The 20,085-nt window shown below is 47.3% G+C and overlaps 1 protein-coding gene across 14 annotated transcripts in view; it reads left to right on the top strand.

The window, feature by feature from the left end:
- Positions 1–20,085, top strand: part of ITPR1 (inositol 1,4,5-trisphosphate receptor type 1) — a 163,091-nt gene that overhangs the window by 63,682 nt on the left and 79,324 nt on the right. For 13 of the 14 annotated variants that reach the window (XM_032699514.1, XM_032699524.1, XM_032699518.1 and 10 more), the window contains 17 exons: positions 125–297; positions 547–666; positions 1,960–2,154; positions 4,071–4,322; positions 6,181–6,322; positions 7,249–7,402; positions 8,279–8,466; positions 10,132–10,270; positions 11,705–11,759; positions 12,346–12,511; positions 12,611–12,781; positions 13,731–13,796; positions 14,467–14,604; positions 16,114–16,239; positions 16,602–16,802; positions 18,474–18,725; positions 19,255–19,380. In XM_032699514.1, coding sequence (XP_032555405.1) covers positions 125–297; positions 547–666; positions 1,960–2,154; positions 4,071–4,322; positions 6,181–6,322; positions 7,249–7,402; positions 8,279–8,466; positions 10,132–10,270; positions 11,705–11,759; positions 12,346–12,511; positions 12,611–12,781; positions 13,731–13,796; positions 14,467–14,604; positions 16,114–16,239; positions 16,602–16,802; positions 18,474–18,725; positions 19,255–19,380 — 2,664 coding nt within the window. The remainder of the gene's footprint in view (positions 1–124; positions 298–546; positions 667–1,959; positions 2,155–4,070; positions 4,323–6,180; positions 6,323–7,248; positions 7,403–8,278; positions 8,467–10,131; positions 10,271–11,704; positions 11,760–12,345; positions 12,512–12,610; positions 12,782–13,730; positions 13,797–14,466; positions 14,605–16,113; positions 16,240–16,601; positions 16,803–18,473; positions 18,726–19,254; positions 19,381–20,085) is intronic. The other variant, XM_032699517.1, reaches the window with a different exon arrangement.

The raw sequence follows: 20,085 nt of genomic DNA, 5'->3' as shown, positions 1-20,085 counted from the left end.
TTTGGATCTAATCCATTCGCTCCCTGGGATGTTGGTATTGATGAACATCCTACTGTTTTCTCTTATTGTTTTAAATTCTGAGGGTTAGTTACAACCCCTTCCTCCTTCCCTCTGTGTTTTGAAGGAATACATTGCCAAGCAGTTTGGCTTCATGCAGAAGCAGATTGGCTACGACGTGTTGGCCGAGGACACCATCACAGCCCTGCTGCACAACAACCGCAAGCTCCTGGAGAAGCACATCACAGCTGCTGAGATTGACACCTTCGTGAGTCTCGTGAGGAAAAATAGGGAGCCCAGGTGAGAGCTGCACTTTTGAGTATGTAATTACCCTTTTCCTTCTGAGAAAAGTCTGTACCTGCCAGCTTGCTCAGAAGGAAGCACAGCTAGTTCCTTCTGTTTTGACACTCCATTCCTTCCCCCCTTGGGCAGCGCTCCTGCTCTGCGCTGTTCAAATGGAGCTCTGGCTGTTTTCTTCCTGAAATGGAGATTGCTTCAGTCTAGATCTCCCCAGTGATTGATACCCCTTTGGCTCATGTTTCCCACCAGGTTTTTGGATTACCTCTCTGATCTGTGCGTTTCCATGAACAAGTCTATTCCGGTGACACAGGAGCTGATTTGTAAAGCTGTGCTGAATCCAGCCAATGCAGACATTCTCATTGAAACCAAGTAAGTTAATGCCTGCAGAGCTGGTTTTCCTGGTGTGAAACAGAAGGAAGGTGCTTCAAAGCTGAGCACTCTGCTGGCACGTCTAGAGGAAGCAGGGAATTGTGTGCGGGGTCCTCTTCAAACACAGGGGAACCGGGGACTGACGACAGCAAACGTCTGTCAGGGGTGTTCTGAGCCCTGCAGGCAGAAATCTTGGAGCTGTCTCACGGTTGATCCAAAGGAGACAGGCTTTGCAGGAAGAGGTGCAGGCTCCCGTGGGCCTGATCCTGCTCTGGGCTCCAGCCTGGGCTCCATCAGCTCGGGAGGGAGCTCAGCTGGCAGTGGGGCAGACCCTGATCCATCCCTGCCACCCTTTCCTCCCTCTGAGGTTTGGATCTTGGTCTCCAGCTCTCAGCACTGCCCTGCCACTGCTGAGGCCTCATAGCAGGCACCAGATCCTGCTTGTCTTTGATAAAGATGTCTTTATTCAATATATACACTAGGAAATAGATAACCATTATCAAAGTGCTGTGAAAGGGATGCAGGTCTTTGCCAGGTAGTATTTAAAACACAGATGGGGGAGAGTATCCTTGCACATCTGATTCTCTTCATGAAATCATAAAGGCTGTATTTATTTCCACCATGCACTCAGTGTTGCTACATCACTTACTCATACTTATCCTTGTATATTTAATTTGGGTTTTTTCAGATGTGCAATTTTTTTCTTTGCTGAAGAACTAAAAATCCCAAAAGGCCTTTTAATATCAGCAGGTGATTTATTTCTGGTTATTCCACCACATAAGCCAGAAAAAAGTTTTGATCCAATTGGCATTTACAGGATACAGAACTAATAATTTTTTTAAAGATGTTTTTCTTTGCCAGATCTTTTCCTGAACTATGGAATGATCTTTAAACCACGTCTGCAAAGGTGTTTTTGAAAGTCAGTTACATGTGCCTTTAACTTCCTTGTTTCTTTAGTTTCTTCAAATGAAAGGAGCTGAAGTGTTCGCATTTTCAAGACTGAATGGAATGTTTATAATCTAAATTCACTCTAACCTAAAACTTTTAATAATAAGCCCCAATGATTTTATGTAGTGAAGTGCTACTGCTGCAGGAGTAACTGCTTTTACTCTGCTTTTACTGCTCTGCTTTTACTTGGCAGAGTTGAGGAATAAAATCTGTGTTTTTGAATGCAGGTGAGAACATAAAATCAGTTCCTTGTAGCTCCCCAGTACATTTTAGGAGGTGTCTGAAGTGTTGCAAAGGGGTGCCTGGGTGCTGGCAGTGTGGGATGTGACCTCCCTCCTCCTGCAGGCTCGTCCTCTCCCGCTTTGAATTCGAAGAAGTGTCAAGTGGGGAAAACGCCCTGGACGTTGGAGAAGATGAGGAAGAAGTGTGGCTGTTCTGGAGAGACAGCAACAAGGAGATCCGCAGCAAGAGCATCCGAGAGCTGGCCCAGGATGCCAAGGAAGGGCAGAAGGAGGATCGGGACGTGCTCAGCTACTACAGGTGAACAACAAGCAGGAGTTGGCTGGCAGAGTTCACCAGGGCTGTGTGGGGAACCCTGTGTGTGCTCTGCAGGGTGTGCTGTGAGAGAAAGGGGCTGGTTTCACAGACAAAACAGCCTCTCTAGAGAGGGAGGATGAAGTTGCTTTGAAGTGAGAGCTGAAAGCACAGAGTTATTCGTGGTGGGAAGTCCAGTTATCAGCTTGAGCAAGTTTAAACTGATCTAAAAAAGAGTTCAGGCTTCAGGTGCTGAATTTGCCCAGCACTTTGTACCCGTGTTCCTGCTTGGTTTCCTGGCAGTGGGAGTCAGGAGAGCACAGATGTGGTGTCCATTGTGTTCAGATGGGAGCTGGGGTGAACAACCATTTGTGGGAAGAACAGGGTTGGAGTGTGCACGTGACTCTGCTTTTGGGTTTCAAGAGTCGCTGCTGTTCTCTCTGCCTTCTGCATTTCTCTCCAAGCCTTTGGTGGTCCTGTGGTCCTGAGCAGGACAACTCTGAAGTTCTGGACGTGCCCCAGGGTTGGTGTGGTGGATGTGCAGAGCTGCTCTGTGCAGCCCAGGCCATGCCTTGAGCAGGGTCTGACATGGAGTGATGTTTCCAGATGACTTGACAAGACACTGAGTTCTTGGCGTAGTGTGAGATCAGGTTTCAGCCCAGACCAAATTCCTGTGTCTGGGTTAGAAACCCCTGGGAGTTGTTTGACTGACTCAATTGTGGCAATGCAGAAAGTACTAAATTATTTTTTTAATAGCTATCTTATTTTGCATTACCTCTTCCATTGAAATGGTTCTTGTAGGAGAATTCCTAATACATGGTTTTATTTGGGCCTGTTGGAGCTCAAAAGGAGACCTCTGAGTTAAAATTTTTTTAAATCATGTAGGCTTTCAAAATACTTTTTTCCTTGCACTCGTTTTTAAATAGAATTGGTAGTGTTGATTATTGGTGTATATATATATTGGTATAATAATTGGGTAGTGTTCATTATTTTTAGTCTACGTTATACGTCATAAATGTGCTTAAAAGAAGGGTTTAGAATATAATTTAATCAAATTCCATGGGGAGTGCTGAGAGTGAAAGGAGTCTCCTTCCAATTAAACATTCCCAGCAGCCTGTATGAGCACTCAGGAGTGTTGGGCATCACATTATGGCCAGAAGTTAATTGTCAGCCTGTTGGATGTGCATAACTCAAATACCACTTGCTTGTGATCAGTTCATGGACTGAAAAGATTAGGAATTAAGTTCAGTTTTTCCTTACCAATTCTCTCACTGTAGGCAGCAGAGCTCAGTAGTTGTATAATCAGACATCTGATTTTTGATGAATCTTTACCCATCTGTGTTGTTTTCTCAGTGACCAGCTGTGACTTCAGCATCTGTAAGAAGTGTTTGGCCTTATGCAGTGTTTAAACTGAGTTACCTAAAGTGTTATTTGGATTCTGTTGTACCTTTCCTAGAGAGCATTGCTTATTATTTACTGTGAGGGTGGGAGGACCTGGCACAGGGTGCCCAGAGAAGCTGTGGCTGCCCCTGGATCCCTAAAAGTGTCCAAGGCCAGGTTGGAACAATCTGGGCTAGTGGAAGATGTCCCTGCCCACGGCAGGGGGTGGGACTGGATGAGTTTGAGGGTCCCTTCCATTCTGTGGTTCAGCGATTCTGTGATGCTTCATCAGGGAAAAATGATGCCTCCTTTTATTCTGTTCTTCCACTGTTACCATTTGATAAGCACTTTATCCTTTCCATAGTAAGCATTATTTGTATTACTGGAAAATATAATACTATTTCTGTTAATCCATGAGTGTATCAGTACCACACCCCTCTCCTGTACTTTATAACATGCCGGAAATTGAAGTGTGAACTTCAAACTTACTGAAATTCAAATATTTTTTTCAAGTTTGGTTTTTTTTTTTTCCCCCCCTGAAGATACCAGCTGAACCTCTTTGCTAGAATGTGCCTTGACCGCCAGTACTTGGCCATCAACGAGATCTCGGGGCAGCTGGACGTGGACCTGATCCTGCGCTGCATGTCCGACGAGAACCTGCCCTACGACCTGCGCGCCTCCTTCTGCCGCCTCATGCTGCACATGCACGTGGACAGGGACCCCCAGGAGCAGGTGACCCCCGTCAAGTACGCCCGGCTCTGGTCCGAGATCCCCTCGGAGATCGCCATCGATGAGTAAGTCCGTGCTGGGACGGGGTGGGAGAGCAAATGGCGCCGCCGGCGGGTTTGGGAGCGGGACCGGAGCGACCCGAAATCGGGTGTTGTTGTGTATTTGTTTATGTATTGTTGTTATAGATTGTTTGTACTGGCGTTGTTTAGAAGGGAAGTAAATCAGAAACGCCCACAGCGTGTTCCTGGGAGGTCAGTAACCCCCCTGTGTGGGGGGGGTTGGCTCTGAGGGGGTGTGGGGGTTTGTCTCCAGAACGCCCAGTGGTCACAGTGACAAGCTCTATGGAGCAGGACCCTGTATTTCCAATGAGGCCCAAACCAAGGTTCCTATGAATGAATTGGACAGCTCAAAAAATGTAGCCTTCCAAGCTATTCAAACCATCACTGAGGCAGCCGAACCCACACCTTCATACACACAAGTGCAACAAAAAACGACAGAACCATTTATAGACTTTGCAGAAAGGCTAAAAACAGCTATTGCAAAACAAGTCAAACACCCAGAAGCTCAGGATGCACTATTTTTAAGACTGGCTATAGAGCAGGTCTGATTTTGGGTGGTGTGACCTGGCCCTGGGGTGGGAAAGCAGGGGAGGAGGATTTCAGCTATCCTCCTGCCTTGTCTGATTAGAGAACAGTCATAGAATTGTTAAGGTTTGAAGACCTTTAAGATCCAGTCAGCTGCCAACACAGCACTAACACCCTATTCTCCACTAAACCACATCCCTCAGTGCCACACCCACACGTTTTCTAAACATTTCCAGGGATGGGGGTTCCACCACTGCCCTGGGCAGCCCCTTCCAGAGCTTGACATCGCTTTCCATGAAGACATTTTTCCTAATATCCAGTCTAAACCTCCCCAGGATAAGTGGAGTTCGTGTCCTCAGAGTGTGGACTCCTCAGGGCAGACTGTCCTCGTGGGAGCTCACACCATCAGCAGCAAAAACAAGGGGAAGGTGCTGGAGACAGTCACTTGCCTCAACCTCCAGTGGAAAATCCTCTTGTTACAGTGGTCAAAAATCTACCCAAAACCACAGCTTGCCCAGGGACATGGTTTCTTGACCACTTATTTTAACTCTTTTTAATTAATGATTTAATATTGATAGCACTCAGCTGTTCAGAACTTCTTTTCAGTTGGAGAAAACGAACACCTGAAATTAGTGTTACATACCAGGAATTTAAGTCCTGTGTGTTAGTGCTGGTGTTCAGTAGTTTCTTCTTCCCTCCTTTCTAGCCTGGTTTTCTGTGCTGACAGAGGCACAGTAGACAATACTCAATTTTAAATGCCAGAATACAAAACCGAATGATTTTGGCTCTGGCAGAGGCTCAGCAGTGATAAGTGATCAAACACGGAAACATGAGTTAGGGGAAGGTGGGGATTGTCTTGTTCAAAGTCCCTCTGCACATACTGAGAAAAGAAACCTCTAGAATTTGTGTTAAATATTAATATCTGCTTTGCATATAGATGGGTTTTATTTGGAGGAAAAATACCATCCCCAGTCAGCATCTCTTGGCCACCCCTTCTCCTCAGTGCTGCACATCACTTATCATTGTTTCCACTCTAATAATAAAGGTTACTTTTTTAATTTGTTGGGACGAAGTTCTCTTTTTTTTTCTTTTTGTTTTCCTCAGACATTTAAAAATAGTACAAAATGAGCATATGGGATAAAACAGCAAAAGCCAGGAAATTATGGTGTCAGTGTCCTGACTCCCTCGTTTGGATAAATTATTTACCAGCCTTTAACTTCTCTTAGCTTTTGACAAGCCAATGAAAAATTGTATCTGGTGAAAGGAGCCCTGTGTATTTGCATGCTAAGCTTTGTGTTTTGTTTTCTTTTTTGTTTTGTTCTTTTTTTTCCCTCTTCAGCTATGATAGCAGTGGAACTTCCAAAGATGAAATTAAGGAGAGATTTGCACAAACAATGGAATTTGTAGAGGAATATTTAAGAGATGTGGTGTGTCAGAGGTTCCCTTTCTCTGATAAAGAGAAAAATAAGCTCACTTTTGAGGTAGTTACCCAGTTCTGATTTATCCTTTTCTGTTTTGTGGTGGAATGTTGGTACTTTTTTTGACATCAGATAGTTTGGCAAGCACAGATTGAGTGCTGAGCCTCTGCAGGCTCCTCCTTTCCACTGGAGTCTTTCTCCTCATGCAAGTTTGTGAGTTTGCAGTGATGGTTCTTGAAATGCAATCAATGAATGTGAATTTATGTCTTAGATTTGCAGCAGCCTTGTTTACTTTCCGTGCTCTCAGTGTTATGGCAAAGTCAAGCCTTACTTGAATAAGCAGTCTCAAAAACTAAACACTTTGTCTGCACACAGAGAGCCTTGAGAGCTCATAGTGATGCTCCCCAAGAGCATCCTGTGACTTACTGACCTATTAAATAGTCTGTGCAAAGGAGATGTAGCAAATCCATGCAATTGCTTTCCCAAAATAACCATTATTATGAGGAAACATGTGATATTCTTTAAAAAAAATAACATATTTGAGGGAACATACTTCAAATAACGGGGCTACATTAAATATTTGCCCTGTATGTGATTTTTTTTTTTTGTGGATCTTGAAGCAGTGCATGGGGAGGACTTGTGGGGGAACTTTACAATATCTTTTTTGTAAGATAATGGTAAAAATCATCAGTACATTCCCTCTAGTCTTGCTCCGTCCTGCCTGCTCTGTAATGAGACAAATGTGGTCTGATTTTGTAGCTGTAGAATATCAATTGCAGATACAGAGATTATTCCAGGCATTGCAGTTTTGTAGGCAAGTAGAAAACTTTCTGATGTCATGTAGAACTAGACAGTCTTGTGGAATTCCCAGATATTGTGATAAAATATGACTCAGCCAGGTTCTTTATCTTGTCACTGTGTTAAGAACAACTTGATTGTGAAAGCAAAATGTTTAGTATTAATCAGGCTTTTTATTATTATTTTGGTAGGTTGTTAACTTAGCCAGAAATCTGATATATTTTGGTTTCTACAACTTCTGTGACCTCCTCAGACTAACCAAAATCCTCCTTGCTATATTAGACTGTGTGCACATCACTACCATCTTCCCTATTACCAAGATGGCAAAAGGCGAGGAAAGCAAAGGTAAGGCTGGAAAATGATGGGCAGAGAGTTCTTGGGTGGTTCAGGTTTGTCTCAAAATGTCAGTGTGGGTTGGAATCATGGAGTCATAGAATATCCTGAGCTGGGAGGGACCCACAAGGATCATCCAAGTCCAACCCCTGGCCCTGCACAGACCCCCCAACAATCCCCCCCTGTCCCTCAGGCGTTGTCCAAACCCTCCTGGAGCTCTGGCAGCCTTGGGGCTGTGCCCACTGCCCTGGGGAGCCTGGGCAGTGCCAACCACCCCCTGGGGGAAGAACCTTTTCCTGAGATCCAGCCTGACCCTGCCCTGTCCCAGCTCCAGCCCTTCCCTGGGTGCTGTCCCTGCTCACCCAGAGCAGAGGTCGGAGCTGCCCCTCGGGAGGAGCCGCAGACCCTGCTGGGCTCTGACCTCAGTCTCATCTCCAGCTGGACACACCAAGTGCCCTCAGCTGCTCCTTGTGTGGCCCCTCAGACCCTTCCCCACCCCTGTGTCCCTCCTTTGGACACTCTCCAACAGCTTTAGATGTTTCCTTTATTGTGATACCCCAAACTGCCCCCAGGACTGGAGGAGAGGCCGCCCCAGGGCAGAGAAGAGCAGGACAATCCCCTCCCTGGACCAGAGGGTGATGCTGTGCTTGGAAATCTCCTCCTTTCTGTCCATGGCTTGGCTATAAAGCTGAGTAATGCCAGTAATGGAAGAGGGAAAGGGCAGGGGGTTTCTCCAAGTACTGCAGAGCTTCTCTTGGCTTCCCTTTGTCCCAAGGATTTGGATGTGTAATGTTGAGACAATTTCTCTCCATAGGATGTGGAGGGTCCTTGCCCTGTTAATGCAGCCCCATTACACCATCATAATTTTACCTGTTTGCCTCTCTGAAGGGAGCAATGTGATGAGGTCAATCCATGGAGTGGGAGAGCTGATGACCCAGGTGGTGCTCAGAGGTGGGGGGTTCCTGCCCATGACTCCGCTCGCTGCTGCTCCCGAGGGGAACGTCAAGCAGAGTGAGCCGGAGAAGGAGGACATCCTGGTCATGGACACCAAGCTGAAGATCATTGAAATACTTCAGGTACCAGAACACACATTAATGCAGCATCCTGTGCTCTCTGTAAGCATTAACAGGGTCCTGCTGCCTTTTAATTTATTTCTGCCTGGTATGTGCCTCTTGCACCGGTAAAGCATTACAGAAGGTGACCTCGTCAGGCATGTGGCTCTCAACTTGCCTGTGACAATATTATGCCTTTACTGAAACAATTTATTAGAGAAGAGCTTGCAATAGACATCTACATATTTAGCAGTGATTTGTAAGTACCTGACTTGAAGCAGACATTTTCCACCCCACTGTCTGACCAGTTTCTTGGAGTCTACGGGGCCATCTCAAGTGCCCCAAGGAAGGGGAGGATACTGGAGACTCCTCTTGGCACAGCCCTCAGCCTGCCATGTTTTTTCAGCATGCACATTAACCAGCCTCGCTGTCTCTTCCATGTCTGTCTGGCTTTTCTCACGTGCTCACTCCTGAGTCTTGGGGGCACACACACAGTTTTTTCCCTTTTCCACGGCACTGCCTCGATCAAGAGGTTCCCGCAGAATTCCTGCCCTGAAACGCAGCTTCCCCCTCTGACTGTGGGAGTCCTTTTTCTGCTCAGTAACTTCATCAGTGAGTTCGTGGAGGTCAGAATGATGCTGCAAGAGCCTCGTGGGCAGGAGTACGTGAGGCAGCAGGACATCCCTGGTGTTCCTTCCCCGTGCCCCGTGGGAGGCTGCGCACGGAGCGCGGGGTGAGGTCCTGCCCTTCCCTCAGCAGCAGATGCAGCACACAGGGAGGCTTCAATCCTTCCTTTCACCAGTGCTAATTTTAGTTAAAGCCACAGCTTCTCTTGTGGCCAGACATGTGCAGAGTGATAGTTCAGTGTGCCAGTATCCCCCCAGTTACCAGGCTCTATTCAAACTGGCATGAAGCCTTTTCCCCGAAAGCTGTGAGAACTGTGAGTGTTCTTGGCATTGGATCTCCTTCCTCAAGAGGAAGATCATGGAGAAGGTGGTCTCTGCTAGGGTGGAGGTTACTCTGGCACCAGCTAGTCCTGAACTGGTGTAGCTGCTTTATGGCAGCAGCCTGGCTCCTGGCAGCTCGTGTCCTGCTCCTGTGCCCCCCAGCACCCTGGGAGAACAGCAGCACATGTCTGTGGGATTCCTGCTGGCTCAGAATGGAGATGGAAATGCTGCTTTCCTTCCCTGGGGGATGGGGTGTGGATGCCAGCGTCAGGCAGTAATGAGGGAGCAAAGCTCTGCCAAAGCACCTTACTCATGTTTTATTATGTGTGTGTATCGTGCTCGTGGAAAGCACTGAGAAAATGACTGAATCCTGGGGATTTGTAAGACAACATTTGCATACCTCTTGGAATCATAGAAACCCAGGATGGTTTGGTTTGGAAGGGACCTTAAAGATCTTTCAGACCATTCTACTCCTCTGCCATGGGCAGGGACACCTTCCACTAGACCAGGTTGCTCCAAGCCCCATCCAGCCTGGCCTTGGACACTCCCAGGGATGGGACAGCCACAGCTTCTCTGGGCAACCTGTGCCAGGGCCTCCCCATCCAGGGTAACTTTTCCAAGTTAAATCCACATCTCTGCTCAGTTAATGCTGCAAGTTGGTGGCACTGCATTGTATGTAAATTGTAGATATGCTGGGAATAGACACATTATTTCAACGTCTTTCCTACTTCTGTATCCCCAGTTTATTTTGAACGTGCGACTGGACTACAGGATCTCCTGCCTGCTTTGCATATTTAAACATGAGTTTGATGAAAGCAATGCCCAGATGTCCGAGTCACCCACTGGAAGCAGCAGTCAAGAAATGCCAGCTAATGTTCCAGGTTGGTTATTTTGCAAGGAATGAGGTTGTGTGGGTTAGGGGAGACTGCAATCTTAGAGGGGCTGATGGGGTAATTGTTTCAGGTTCTTGCTTTGGCACACAAATGGTCCCACTGGAGTAGAGTGCCCTGCTCACAGTGGAATAAAGGAGTAGGATCATTTCCATATTTTCAGCGTTTTCCAACTAAATACTGTCACCTACTTGCTTCCATGTATTAAGTGTGACCAAGAGCCTGAGTTACATCCTTTAAAGAAATCCTGAAATAAACACTGTCACATGTGACCTGTCACTGACCTCAGAGCTTTTCTATTCATGTTCTGGGTGAAGGAAAATGGTCCCCGTAGTAACGTGGTTTTCTCCATCCCTTCCCCTTTTCCTCATGCCTGTACCCACCCAAATTTTTCTTTTCCAAAGATATTGTAGAAAGCCAAGACCTCTGGAGGTGTCTGGGCCTCAGTGCTACTGTGGAGGAGCTTGTCATGTCCACTGTTCTTCTGAACTGGAAGCAGGATGGTGGACTGGGTCCCTGGGGGTTGTCTGTTGGGATATCACTTTACAGGGCAAAAAGTGTCCTGTAGTAGGACCTGTGCCATGTAGGAATAACTGAAATTTAAATGTGCAGCTTAGGAGTCATCAAACAGCTTTTATTCCCCAATTTGGGGACTGTATCTGCAGATGCAGAGGAAAAAGATAAGAAAAATGTGGTCTAGATGTGAAGTGTTCAAAGTGTGACTGTCTTTTGATCTCACTTCAAAGGGGATGTGTTGACTCTTTTCCTGGGCTGCCTGAACCTTTGGAATGGGGCTGGGGGCACACCCACAGCTCTTTCTGCCAGCTGAACTTTGAGAGAAATGGGGTACACGTTTTTGGCAAGGATATAAAATCCCTGTGCTCCCTTCTGTTCCCCTTGGCCAATGTTTGTGAAATAATGAGGCTCCAACTGTGTTTTGCCAGTTTTATGTTGTTGTTGTTGTTGTTTTTTTATTTATTTTATTTCAGAATATTGGTCATTGCCCATGTGATGAGGTACTTTACACTGAGAAAGGCAAAAGCCTTTTTATTGCTGTCATGGCTGAATTTATTGCTTTAGAACTTCTCAAGGGTGAAGTTTGACTTTTATTGTGAATGGCCCCTTGGAATGACACCAGGTCCCATTCAGCATCCTGGAATGATGCTGGTGCAATCTAAAAACAGGCAAGAGAGGAATAAGCCTGGATGTTGCTGAAAAGATTACACAGTTTAATTTGTGAGCAGGGAGCAGGTTAATTTATTGTCTTATGTTATCTGAGCAGCTGCTTCAGTGATCTTGGTGTCCCCTTCAGCTTGTTATGACCCCCTTGCTCACTCCCCTGTCACCACTTGCCATTTGAAATGTTTTTAGGCTGAAAAAACCTCTTTGTCACTCTGACATCACGTGTTTGTCTCATGTTCTCAGGAGCCCTGGACTTCGAACATATCGAGGAACAAGCTGAGGGGATCTTTGGAGGAAGGAAAGTATCTCTTCACAGGTGCTCATCGAGGGGCAGCTCCGAGTCCCCAGGCTGCAGGGCTCCCAGGGAGTGGGAATTCCAGTCCAGAGGGAGGTGGTGGCTGGGGAGAACTTGGAAACAGCTGCCGCAGTTACTCAGGCTCCGTTTTCTTAAAATGACTTCGATGCAACTCAGAGTAGGGTCCAGATGGATTAAAAGCACAGATAAGGGATACAGGGGTCCTTCAGCCAGAAGAATCATCGTGAGGGGCTCCACTTACGTGGGTTAAAGCCAGGGTGGAGGATTAGGGCATCTTAAGCTCAGTGCTGCAGTAAAATCTTACTTAGGTGGAAGAGTTTGTGCAGGCAAGGATTGGCAAAGCTGTAAATTGGGTAATGCAAGCTGAGTGGACCCTGAGCAGTGAGATTGTGGAATAGCCTCCCTCTTAACAGCACACCAAAAACCCTGTCTTGAGATAGCATTTGATTTGATAAATTTTCTCCTTATTTAAAAGTAAGAAAAGAGGTTTTCCTCCTGCTAAGTGGATTAAGAACCTGCTGGCACGCTCAGTCTAATGTGCCAGTTAACTCCTCCACTCTGTTTTCAGTGAGGAGAACACACCTCTGGATTTGGATGATCACGGTGGCAGAACATTTCTCCGAGTTCTGTTACACTTAACCATGCATGATTACCCTCCCCTGGTGTCTGGAGCACTGCAGCTCCTCTTCAGGCACTTCAGCCAGAGGCAAGAAGTCCTTCAAGCTTTCAAGCAGGTATGTGTGAGTTCCAAGAGCTATTCCTCATCTGAATGTGTGTATTGCAGCTAAAAAACAACCCCTTTTTGTGCAACTAATGGATTGCATTCATGTAAGGTTCAACTGCTTGTTACCAGCCAAGATGTTGACAACTACAAGCAGATCAAACAAGACTTGGATCAGCTGAGGTCAATAGTGGAGAAGTCGGAGCTGTGGGTGTACAAAGGCCAAGGTCCTGACGAGGCCATGGACAGTGTGCCAGGTGAAAACGAGCACAAGAAGAAAGAGGTAATTAGGCTGTGTTTGTGCAGATTCCCTGTGGGTATTTTGAGGGGGTGGCTGTGTTCAGAGCTGTGGCAGAAGCCCATCTTCCCAGCACGCTGAGCAGCCTGGCGAGGCTGTCGGTGTGCTTTTAGGTTAAGGCAAGAGCAAGGGGAGAACTTGAGCTGGTTGATAACAAGTGGAGACTGCTCAGGATTAGCAGCCACTGAAGTGTCACCCTTAGGGTCTTAACAGAGCTGGTTTGGGTTGGCTCTGGCTCCCCAGTTCTGTCCTTCCAGCACTGACCGATCACATGGGATTTGTCCAGTCAAAAGCACCTCAAGTAAGGTAAGGGCAGAGCTGTGAACTGCTCAGGTGATGCCTTTTCAGTCATGCCACTGATAAATGACAGAACAGAACTGTGCTTTATCTGTGCCTGATAATCCAGGACTTTCCTGACGTGCACATCTGACTTGGAACTCATTAAACACATTTTGCCTCCATATAATTTGCAGTCAAATAGACAAGACTGGGTGAGGGAACCCAAGAAACAGTCCCTCGGTTATGAACATTTATTGTTGGAAGTAAAGACAAGTAATTTACTTGTTGCTTTTCTTGTGCAGGTCCTGAGAGGCATTTCTTAGTCCGTGTGCAGTGACAGTTTAATAATAGTTGAGAGGAAGAGAAAGTAAGGGGTTTTTTTGGGGGGGAAGACTTGATTAGAGACAGAATGTGACAAGCAAAGGAAAGGACAGGAAGTTGCTGTCTCTGAAATCATCCCACCCTCACCTTATTTTGTGTTATAGAGGTCAGTGTGACTTGACAAGATAATTGTATGTATTTTTGTGAGACTGTCAGAGCTGGAGGATGACAGTCCTTCCCAGGAGGAGAGCGGGCGCTGTCCTAGAACGGTAATTTTAGCCTTCGTGAAGGCAGTAGTATAAGCTACTAATAAATTGTCTGATTTTATCCTCAGGAAGGTCACAGCAAGTCCCAAAAGCCTGAAAGTACTAGCAGCTACAACTACCGGGTAGTAAAAGAGGTAAAACTTTGCTTCTTGATAGTTCCCTGGCAGTGTAAATGAGTAACAGAGCTCTGGAGAACTGCAGGCAGAGGGAGGCACCCAGGACAGTCTGAGTCACTGTGCCATTGTGGAAACTATTTGCTGAGTAATAACATATCCCAGCTTGAATGGGAAGCCAGGATATAATAAGCACGACGTGTGTACTCTTTCCTTGAGGATGGATTAGTGAGAAACACGAGGTTTTGCTGCTGTTTCAATGGTAACACAATATTTTTATTGTTAAAGACTACAAAGGCAGGAGGCAGGGGGAGAAGCCATTTAGTTTGCCCTGGTCCTGAGTACCTGGCACTCGAACCCACCGTGCTGTTGGAATTTAATTTAGGAAACACCAGACCGAGAGCGTGTGTTGGTGCTGGTGTGGTGTGAGCTGCAGGCCTGTGTGTGGAGCCTGTGGTGGGTTCTGCAGGAGCATAGGATCACAGAGCATCCAGAGCTGGAAGGGACCCACAAGGATCATCCAAGTCCACCAGCCTTAGTCAGATGCCATGGATGGAGCCTGGGCCATGAGGAGCTGCCTGGAGCCGCTCTGCTCCGCGCAGAGGAGTTTTTCCCCGTTGCTGCTCTCTGGGACCTGGCATTCTGTGAAGGAACAGCCAGGCTCTGGGTTCTAAAGCCAGTCTCTCTGCAGATCCTGCTGCGGCTCAGCAAGCTCTGTGTGCAGGAAGGGGCCTCGGTGAGGAAGAGCCGGAAGCAGCAGCAGCGACTCCTGCGGAACATGGGAGCCCACGCCGTGGTGCTGGAGCTGCTGCAGATCCCCTATGAGAAGGTGGGGCTCCTCTGTGCTGTCTCCTTGCTTTGGGTCCTGTTGGCAGGCTTTTAATGCCTCCTCTGAATCTTGGATGTGTTGGAATGTATTGGATCCACAGGGGCTGGTTTATATGGTCTCATAGTCTGTAAAATATCCATACTTTGGGGAGCTTGGACAAGCTCTGTTTGTTTGAAGTCTTTAACATACAGTTATGCACTATTTCCTGAAGAAGTGTTTGTCTGCCATAGCTCAGAGTAAGACCAAGGCTCAACTGGGAGCTTTTCATGGGAACCATGTGCTGCCTTGGAGTTGAGCTGTGGAAGCAAGACCCCGTTGTTGCTATGAGGCAGCTGCATGCCCACCATCCCGGGAACACCAGAGTGCCTGGTCCCCATGGGATTTGTCAGGTCTGTCCAGTAGTTAAACACAGACCCCCTCAGCTGCAGAGTCCCAAACTCCCCCTCAGAAATGAATAAATACCAACTGGCCCTCCAGGTCAGGGCCAGGTCAGGGCTCAGTAATGAGCCCTATCAGATGCCACATGTTGTCACAGTGCAGTGTGGAGCCCACTGGGACTGGTTTGGAGCCCACTGGGTCTGGGTTGTGTCTGGTTGGAGCCTGCACAGCCCCACATGGTGCTGATGCAGCACAGCCCAAGTTCATCCTGTTGGCTGCCCATTAGTCACAGGTGACAGGTACTTATCAGTGCAGAGGTGACAAGTTTCCTGGTCACTCTGCTGTCCTCTGTTCCAAACTCCACAGGTTTCTGAGAACCAGTAATTCTGGACAGTAGCTTTGATTAATGTTAAGTCTCATGGTTTCTTGCTTCATACTTTGCTAAAAAATGGGCAGCAAAAACACTCTTGAATATCTTCTTGTCTCCTTTCTGTCCTGTACATGTGAATGTGCATTGGACAGGCAGCGTGGAAGGGGTTTCACCCTTGGAAATATATGAAATTCCTTAAAAGTAAAAACAGACTCTGATTTTTCCAAACTGCATCTTCTGCCATCAGCGGGTTGGGGATCCACACTGACGTCAGCAGTGCTTGGAAGTGTGCAAGCAGTGTGCAGGTTCCAGTAAATATAAATTGGGCTGAACTGGTGCAGTGACAACTTTCCGTGTCTCCCTTGCCATGAGCTGCCCATCTGTCTGTGCAGTGGAACGTGGCAGAGTTCCTGGGCAGCCCCGAGGTGATGATGTGTGGCTTGGCCAACGTGCCGGGATGTTCAGAAGTGTAGAAGTGACTAAAGCACGTTGCTGGCAGGCCTGGCCATGGAGTAGGCAGTTTTAGGGAATAAACTACTGTAATTTCTATCATGGACTTCATTTTTGATGCTCTTTAGAACTGTGGAACGGGCCAAACTCATCCCGAGCGTCTGTGAGCTGGGTGGAGGTTTGTTTTCCTTCGGGGTGTGAGAGACGTGACAGTTCCTTTGCAGAGCTGGAGCTGTGGCTCGTCCAGTGCTCACCTGAAAGTGAACCTTTGGAGTCCTTTTAACTCCCTCTTGTTTGTCATGCAACCCCAGGCTGAAGACACGAGGATGCAGGAGATAATGAAGCTTGCACACGAGTTTTTGCAGAACTTCTGCGCTGGGAACCAACAGAATCAGGCCTTGCTGCACAAGCACATAAACCTGTTCCTTAACCCAGGGGTAAGAATAACCTCAGGCCATGATTTATTTTTTGTTCTAGCAAGGAAAGGGACTGGATTGCCCTTGGTGAAGCCTCAGGGGCTGTTCTGATGCAAGATTGGTTGAAGAGGTCATATTTTGTTTTCATTCTGAAACCTCAAAGGTTGGCAAGATGTTTGTTTAGGGCCATTTCAGTGTAGAAAGTTCAAGAGGCTGAAGTGGAGTGAAAAACAGGCTGAGATAGGAGCTGAGGTGTTGAAAGATGAGGTCCAGAAATGTTCCTCCAACCCTGCGCCCTGCAGGAGCGTTGGCTTTACCCTGACCTCTGGGGGGACCCGGAGGGTTGTTTATTTTCTGATTGCTTTCTTCCCTTCATCCCTTAGATTCTGGAAGCAGTGACAATGCAGCACATTTTCATGAACAACTTCCAGCTCTGCAGCGAGATCAACGAGCGCGTCGTTCAGCACTTCGTCCACTGCATCGAAACCCACGGCAGGAACGTTCAGTACATCAAGTTCCTGCAGACAATCGTCAAGGCAGAGGGGAAGTTCATTAAAAAATGCCAGGATATGGTAATGGCTGAGGTGAGAGCTGCAGGGATTTGCAGGGTCTGAACAGAAGTTTTCACATAGCAGTTGGTGAACATGACAAATTGATCCTCTCGCTTCGGGGACTGCCAAGAAGCTGACAATGAGCTCTCACCATGCAAAAAGAGCAAACAGCTCCCAGAAAGCTCAGGCTTTTTGTGACCAAAAGCTTTCTGAGCTCTTGACTCACAGGTGTAACAAGGGGTTGATAATGAATGGCACAGGTTACTTCCCAGCACGTGTGCACAGCAGCACACAGGTGGGATTATGAAGCAGGGGTGCCTTTCTCTAGCAAAACTGGCTCAAAGAGAATTAATTTAATTTCAAGATCACTAATGCAGAAGGAGAATTTTACCATGGTACTGTTTTGATGGGAATTCTTTATAGGATCCCAGAATGGTTTGGGCTAGAAGGGACCTTAAAGCCCATCCAGTCCCACCCTCTGCCATGGGCAGGGACACCTTCCACTATCCCAGGTTGCTGCTCAGAACTGGCCTTGGACACTTCCAGGGATGGGGCAGCCACAGCTTCTGTGGGCAACCTGTGCCAGGGCCTCCCCACCCATACTTTTTCTGTCTTTCAGTTTGAAGCCATTCCCCTTTGTCCTGTCACTCCAGGCCCTTGTAAATAGTCTTAGCAAGATGTACCTACTCAGCTGTTTAAGTGCTGAAGGTGGAAAAGATGAGGGTGTTCCTTAGGTGTGTGGGTAACTGGGAAATTGGAGTGGCAGGGTAGAAGGGAGAGGTAAAAGAAGGGTGACTGAGTGCCTCTAAGTGGGATACTGGATGCGATCCATGACAGTGTATTTACACATCTGATGGGATGTTTGGCCTCCTCAGCAGGGGGAGCCCCAGGATCAGATTTGTCAAATCTGGCTTTTGTGCATCAGGCCTGGTAGATTGATGGAAAATCTTCCAGAATTTGTTGTTCAGCTCAAAAGCAGCTGAGTTTGTGAGGTGGTCAGCAGTGCTGAGCAGAGGGGGCTGCCTGAGAGGTTTCCTTCTGCCTTTTATTCTGTTTTTCCCAAACCCTGGGGGAGGACAGCCCTGGACCCCTCCTGCTCAGCAGTGCCCAGCCTGGGGCAGGTCTCACTTTGCTTGTTCTCCTTCCCTTCCTGGAGTTCCAGGAGGTCTGAGATGCTCTGAAATCATGACCAGCAGGTTGTCAGATGTGAAGCTGATGGAAATCTCCAGTGTGTGACTTAAGGTGTCACTTTGTGCCTTGGAAGATGGATGGTGTTTGCTCAGAAGGGTGAAAGGAGTGAGCCCTGAGCCCTCCCATCCCTGTGCCCCAGGGCAGTTCTCTGACCAGCACAAAACTGCCAACAGCTGCATTAAAAAGTCAACTGAGGCAACAGGACATGAAATAAAAAAGCACAATGGAAAGTCAGAAGTTTGCTGGCACAGCTTCTGTCTAAGCAGGCAGCTGGACTGGCTTTGAACTTCTCCAGCAGTTCAGAAGTGGCAAATTCTTTAGGAGAAAATGTCCTGGTCATGTCCTGTCTCCCGTGAAGGCAGCACAGGAGCAGTGCCCAGCTGACCTGGGGGCTGTGCTGCTTTTGAGTGTCTGAGGAGCAGCTCATGGGCATTTGCAGCCCCAGAGCAGGGGGATGCCGTGGGGAGATCCCGGGCTTTGCTCTGCTGATGGAATGTTCTCCATCCTTGGCAGCTGGTGAATGCAGGAGAAGATGTGCTGGTGTTCTACAACGACAGAGCCTCCTTCCAGACCCTGGTGCAGATGATGAGGTCAGAGAGGGATCGGATGGACGAGAACAGCCCCCTGATGTACCACATCCACCTGGTGGAGCTGCTGGCTGTGTGCACTGAGGGCAAAAATGTCTACACAGAGATCAAGTGCAACTCCCTCCTCCCCCTGGATGACATTGTGAGGGTGGTGACCCACGAGGATTGCATTCCTGAGGTGAGGGCTGATAGAAGAATTGGCCTGTTTCTGTTTGAAATGTGCTGATTTTGGGTGAGAGAGGTTTGATATTGTTGAGTCTGGCCTGGGAAGGGGGTGGTGCAGGTGGGCAGTGAGCTGGGAAACTGGATTCCTTCCCTGCTTCTGCTGTCAGCACCCCCAGTCAATCTGGATAGTGAAGTTAAATCCTTTTATACTTACTCCTTAGCCATAAAATAGGAATGTGATGCTGTACTTGGTTATTTTATGAGGTTCTTGAGGCAGAGAGGTTTGTGGATGTGCTGCTAACCTTGAACAGATGGTTCTGCAGGTCTGGAAATTATTATGATGCTGACGTTTGGTCTGCAGTTATCCTGGAGGTTTTTTATTGGATGGTGTCTTGCTATTCATGGCATTAAATTTCACCAGTGGTTAAATAAAAGGAAGTAGAATTCCAGATTATTTATGTAGCAGTTTTAATGTGACATTATATTCATTCATACCACCATTCAGGTTTTTGTGCTTTATTAATTTTTTCCTCTGCTTTTAGGTCAAAATAGCCTACATCAACTTCTTGAACCACTGCTATGTGGACACAGAAGTAGAAATGAAAGAGATTTACACCAGTAATCACATGTGGAAGCTGTTTGAGAACTTCCTGGTTGACATCTGTCGGGTAATGTGTCTGTACCAAGGAGCTGAATTCAGAAAGCTCAAAAGAGCCTATTTAATATACAACAGTAGGAATAAAACATACCAGTGCATCAAGGCAATAAGCTCCCTGAATTCTGTGTTCCTGTAAATTTGTGTGTGCCTTCTTTGCCTTGTGCCTGTGGATTCCATTACTCGTATTCCATGGAACACATTAATATTTTCCTTTTTAAAAGAAAAAACCCAACCAAACCGGAGCTCAGTGAAGCCCCACACCCTGCTCCTTTGTCCAGTGCCTTTTCTCTCCTGCCACCTGGTTTGCTTATTCTGGCCAGGATCACTGAGCTCCTTCCTGAGCAACGTTTTTTGGCAGGTCAGGACAGATTTTTTCCAAGCCTGGCATTTATTCGGCCCTGTGGCTTTTTGCCTGGGATTCCAAGTATTTCCCCATACGAAAGCATTACACCTAAGTGCTCCCTGCCCTTCCCTTGCTCTCCTCCAAGGCAGTGTGGTTCTCTCCCTCCCCCTGAAGGTGCTCTGTGCCAGCACGTTGTACCAGGGACACCCCTGGCTTTGCTCTTGTGGGTGCTGGAGGTCCAGAGCTCCAGTGTGATAAAAACCAGCATGGCAGGGAACTGCTGGGACTGGAATAATGGGAAGCCAGGAGTTCCCATTGTAAGGGTGGTTGATCTGCCTTGGTGAGCTGCTGCTGAGCTGAGGGTGGTTTGTC

Source organism: Chiroxiphia lanceolata, chromosome 11 (genome assembly GCF_009829145.1).
Source record: "Chiroxiphia lanceolata isolate bChiLan1 chromosome 11, bChiLan1.pri, whole genome shotgun sequence".
NCBI classification, from domain to species: Eukaryota; Metazoa; Chordata; class Aves; order Passeriformes; family Pipridae; genus Chiroxiphia; species Chiroxiphia lanceolata.
The sequence above is the reverse complement of the archived record's forward strand: the minus strand, read 5'-3'. Positions and strand labels throughout refer to the sequence as shown.